Raw genomic sequence first — 4,800 nt, forward strand, 5'->3', positions numbered from 1 at the left:
AAAGATGAGAGGTCTGGAACTCCGAAAAGACCTGCAAAAGACACTTGAATCTGGAAAAGCAGGTTGCAGCCTGGTACAGGGTACAAAACTCCAACAGTCAAGGATTTCTTCCTCAGGCCGAGATCATGAGGCATGTAGCTGTGGGTGAAGGAGATGATTTGCACAGGTGACTGTATTCCTGAAAATTAAATGTTAAGGACTAGGAAGAGAGAGCGAAGGATAAGGAAGACAAAAAATATTTGTTGAATCAAAATGATCCTAGATATTGTATTAACCTCATTAATCCCACAATTTAATAAGACCATCCCAACCACATGTTATGACTTTAGATGTTTCATGAGGATGCCACACAGCACCTATACACACTTTATCATGAGCTTTAAATCGGCTGTAGAGTTTTGTGGTCTTCCAGTCCCAGATGTTTAATTTTCCATTTCCATCTCCTGAAATTACATAGTTCATGTCTGGGGAAAAGTCCATTTGACAAGCATAACCTGCAACCATGTGGCCCTTAAAAGTTTTTTTCTTATTCAATCTAAATCTGTTCTGTGCTCCAAAAATTAATATGTGATTGTCCATTGATTGGCATCCCAGCCATTTCCCATTTGGAGATAAAGTCACTGCAGGCATAGATTGCATAGTGGGTTCTGCTATATATTTAAAATCCACAGGGATTCCCCATTCCCAAACTCTTAAACTCTTATCATCAGATGTGCTCACAAATCTCCTATTCTCATCAACAAAAACAATGGTGTTGACAGCTACCAAATGCCGATCGTATTCCTGTACAATTTCTCCACTTCTAATGTCCCATTGCACAATCTTTTTATCAGAGATCCCAGTCACAAAGAGATTCTGCTTATCTTCATCAGGATTAAATTTGACACAGTATGGTACTTTTTGATTTGTAAATCTTGATATACATTGTCCTGTCTCAGTGTCCCAGAGTTTAAGGTATCTGTCATAAGCTGCACTGAGAAACTGAGTCCCTGCTGTGTTAAAACAGAAGTCCCTGCCAGCTTTACTGTGACCAATAAATGTTTGCAGGCACCGTCTGTCTCCATAAACTTCCCACAGCTTGATTTTACAGTCCATGGAATACGACAACACTAGGTGGCCAGAGAGAGGAAATAATCTGACTGCACTGACGCCCTTGATGTGTCCAGACCACACATGAATTTGTTTCTTGGGAAGGTAACATTTCTCAGGTGGTATTGTTGATCGCAGATTAACACCAACATCCTGAGGTGTGTGAAGATAGGACCTGCCCTGATAGTCATACATTCCTTTAACGTGTAAGATTGTCTTTTCCTCTCCAAGTTTCTCCTCTTCTTGTTTGCCCTTTTTCTGCCTCTTTGCTGTGATTTCATCCAATTCTTTTTGTTCTTCTTCTGAAGGCTTGGCTACATCTTTTTCATCCACATATTTTGCCCAAGGTCCCAAGAAACCGGGCCGGGCGGTGGCGCTAAAGGTAAGGTGCCTGCCTTGCCTGCGCTAGCCTTGGACGGACCGCGGTTCAACACCCCCCCCCCTCCCGGTGTCCCATATGGTCCCCCAAGCCAGGAGCAACTTCTGAGCACATAGCCAGGAGTAACCCCTGAGCGTTACCGGGTGTGGCCCAAAAACCAAAAACAAAAAAAAAAAAAAAAAAAAAAAAAAAAAAGAAAAAGGTCCCAAGAAACCATCAATATTAGAAGCATCATTTTCTTTGAACTTTTTTCTCTTTTCTGTTTTCTTCTGACCAGTTTCAAAAATAGTTAAGCCTTGATTTTTTTCAGCTTCTTCTATAGAACCAATATATTTAGTAGTTACTTGATGATTATCCAATGAAGGGTATAATGCACAACCATATGGGGCAAAAGTTCTTCTTTGCTGTTCAAATATAAAATCATTGATATGAGCAGGATCAGCATATCCAGAAAGCATATTTCTAGGGGCAGCCATTTGCTGTGTCCTAAAGTGATTTTCTGGTCCAAACTCAGGAGTAAACATTGTCTCATAGGTTGGGTTATACTTAACTTCTTTGACGGCAGGGTCAAGATGAACCCCAGTCTCCAGATCTTCCTTAATTGCCACCTCAGGAGCCGAATCCACCGCCACTGCTAAGAAAGGCTTGGCCAAAGGCGATTTAGTCAAGTGCATCAAAGAGTCATCGGCTGAGAGCGGACACCTTAAGCTTTCGCTGTCCGAGCCTGTCCCGGACCCCGAACCTGACCCGTAGGAAGCAGCCAGAGCTGCAATTGCTGCCGACATGATGGCAACAGATCTTCAAAGGAGACCAGGCCCGGGTGGAAGAAGCGGCTCTCAGGTCCTACAATCGCGATGGGCAAAGAGCTAGCAGGAAGTCAGGCTTGTGAAAATATCAGCTTTATTCGGAGGACAAGACTGAAGGCAAAAACCCAAGTCAGCTCCAGCCAAAAAGCCCCTACCTTCCATAGACCCTTTCTTTTATCCACCAGAATCAGGTCCCACCCAATGGTGGGATCAGGTACCATCCAATGGTGGGAGCAGAATCAGGTACCACCCTAGGGTGGGAGCAGAATGCCAGGTCACACCCTAGGGCAGGGCACAATCACAGATCAGGTAGGGTCAGTAACATAATAATCTCACTAAAATGTTTACATACACATACCAGGATAGTTAGATAAACTAGCAACATCCGTGGATGGACAAGGCCATGAGAGCTCAGTAGAAACCTGAGCCCCTTCTCTACTACTTAGCTGATGCAGACCCCAAAGCCCTAAAAACCACAGTATTCTACTCTAGATATCTAGCCATAAAAAAGAAACACTAGACAATAGCCAATCAAATTAAAGGTTAACTGTGATAGTTTAAAACCTCTGTGACCCTATAAGAGTATTTGAAAATTTGACTACGGGGTTGTTGCCTAACAAGGGTCTACCCCAGCATGCTGGTAAATAAAATTTTCCCTTATGCATTTGCAGAGTGTTCGTCTACTCTGTTTTGTGTGTGTGTGTGTGTGTGTGTGTGTGTGTGTGTATGTGTGTGTGTGTGTGTGTGTGTGATGGATCTCGAATTTGGAGCTAACAAAGTGACTTACAGTTTCAGTTCATGAGTGACTGGAGGCCAGAGAGATAGAACAGTGGGAGAGGGCACTTGCCTTGTATGCAGCCAATCCAGGTTTGATTCTGGGTCCTCCAAGCCCCACTAGGAGTGACTCCTGAGCACAGAGTCAAGAGGAAGTCCTGAACACCAAACCAAAATTCAAAACTAAGATCTCATATGAAGGACTAGTGAAATGCATGGTGTTTGCTGTGGCACTTCCAGTCTCATGTCTCTCCCTGGCACAGAACATTTCTAAGGGGTTCTCTTTTGAAGGTGCCCAGAGACTGCCAATGGCCCACAAGGAATAGGGCACAATGAGAGACCAGATCTGGAGTGATGGTGAGCTTCACTTCTTCCCTGGGGAAAGTTCTAGAGTTAAGGTTCCTGAAGGACATCTAGGTATTGTCCTGAAGGTGTCCAAGGACTAAGCAAACACTTTGGGTGTGTTGGGGCTGGAGGGGAGGTGGAGGCTGAATAGCCTAGAGCTTCCTTCCCAGTCCCAGGCTCTAGGGCTCCGCCTGATTCCTAGAACAAGGCAGGAAGAGGAAATTTTCTTCCCATAAGTCCGGACAGGGAAATAGAGATGACAGGAATCACAGCAATGTTTATCGAAGGTTGGTTTGAGAGGGCTTCCCCATAGCTTCCTCTGCTTTCCACACAGGAAGAGAAGTGGGGGGTGCTCTCCCCTCAGCCCCACGTAGAATCAGCACCCAGGGCTCGTGACATACTACTTGTTCACCTCATTCATTCACTGAGCATGTTGCTCTTTCTGCAGAGGAAAAAGGGCTCACTCTCCCCATGCGGCATCCCAGTACCTCAGAGCCATTATTATTAAATAAACAATAAATTATTATTAAATAAGCTTGACACAGGGCAAGCTCCAAGTACATGAAACACCTGGAGACCCCAAGTTCAGGGATACAGAAGTCAGAGAAGAGCTGGAGTGGGTGGATATGAGGGAAGCAGCTGGGGGTGGGAGATTGGAGACTGGGCAGGGCCTGATGGTTTCACTGGCACTAGGTTTTTATTTTAATTTATTTTTGGTTTTTGGGCCACATCTGGCCTCACTCAGAGGTTACTCCTGGCTCTGAGCTCAGAAATTGCCCCTGGCAGGCTCAGGGACCAAATGGGATGCTGGGGAACGAATCTGGATCATCACGGGTCAGCCACATGCAAGGCAAATGCCCTACCACTGTGCTATCGCTCCAGCCCCTGGCACCATGTTTTTACTTTGAAGAGGTAAAAGTTCTAGGATGGATGGCTATGCCTCACCATGGCAAAGATATCCTTGATGCCACTAGTGTAAAAGCAGGAAATTTCATGTTCCTGGTCAGCGTGGTAATATAGAGGCGAGGGATCTTGCCTGGCTTGCAGCTGACATGGGTTTGATCTCTAGCACCCCACAGAAACTCCCAAACATGCCAGGAGTGGTCCCTGAGTACAGAAGTAGGATTAAGTCCTGAGCACTGTTGGGTGTGGTCCAACTACCCCAAAATAAAATAAAATAAAATAAAATAAAATAAAATAAAATAAAAAATAAAGGTTCATGTTCTGCTTCATTGAACACACACATAAACACACACATACACATTTAAACACACACACACACACACACACACACACACACACATACACATTTCTCTCTAAGCTTCTGTTCTGTCCTTAAAAGTGCTCCCGAGGGGACTGTTAGCCAGCTGGCAACTGGATTTGTTCTGGACAAGAAAAATTTAGGAG

At 44.6% G+C, this 4,800-nt stretch overlaps 1 protein-coding gene across 2 annotated transcripts; it reads right to left on the minus strand.

The window, feature by feature from the left end:
• Positions 1-279: 279 nt before the first annotated feature.
• LOC126006549 (pre-mRNA-processing factor 17-like) lies at positions 280-2,253 on the minus strand. Of its 2 annotated transcripts, none has more exons than XM_049772022.1 (2): positions 1,685-2,253; positions 280-1,450 (listed from the first exon to the last, which is right to left on the minus strand). In XM_049772022.1, the coding sequence occupies exons 1-2, from the start codon at positions 2,251-2,253 to the stop codon at positions 280-282; spliced, it is 1,740 nt and encodes a 579-aa protein (XP_049627979.1). The 2 variants fall into 2 exon arrangements, with proteins under 2 accessions (XP_049627979.1, XP_049627980.1); XM_049772023.1 differs by having other exon boundaries at positions 280-1,436; positions 1,671-1,982.
• Between the last annotated feature and the right edge of the window lie 2,547 nt (positions 2,254-4,800).

This window comes from Suncus etruscus, chromosome 4, assembly GCF_024139225.1.
Source record: "Suncus etruscus isolate mSunEtr1 chromosome 4, mSunEtr1.pri.cur, whole genome shotgun sequence".
Lineage (NCBI taxonomy): Eukaryota > Metazoa > Chordata > Mammalia > Eulipotyphla > Soricidae > Suncus > Suncus etruscus.

Excerpts from the sequence above, each read along its gene's own strand:
- LOC126006549 (XM_049772022.1), bottom strand. The coding sequence starts at position 2,253 with ATGTCGGCAGCAATTGCAGCTCTGGCTGCTTCCTACGGGTCAGGTTCG. Across the intron at positions 1,451-1,684 it reads AATGATGCTTCTAATATTGA|CGGTTTCTTGGGACCTTGGG; the intron begins TGGTTTCTTGGG and ends CACCGCCCGGCC.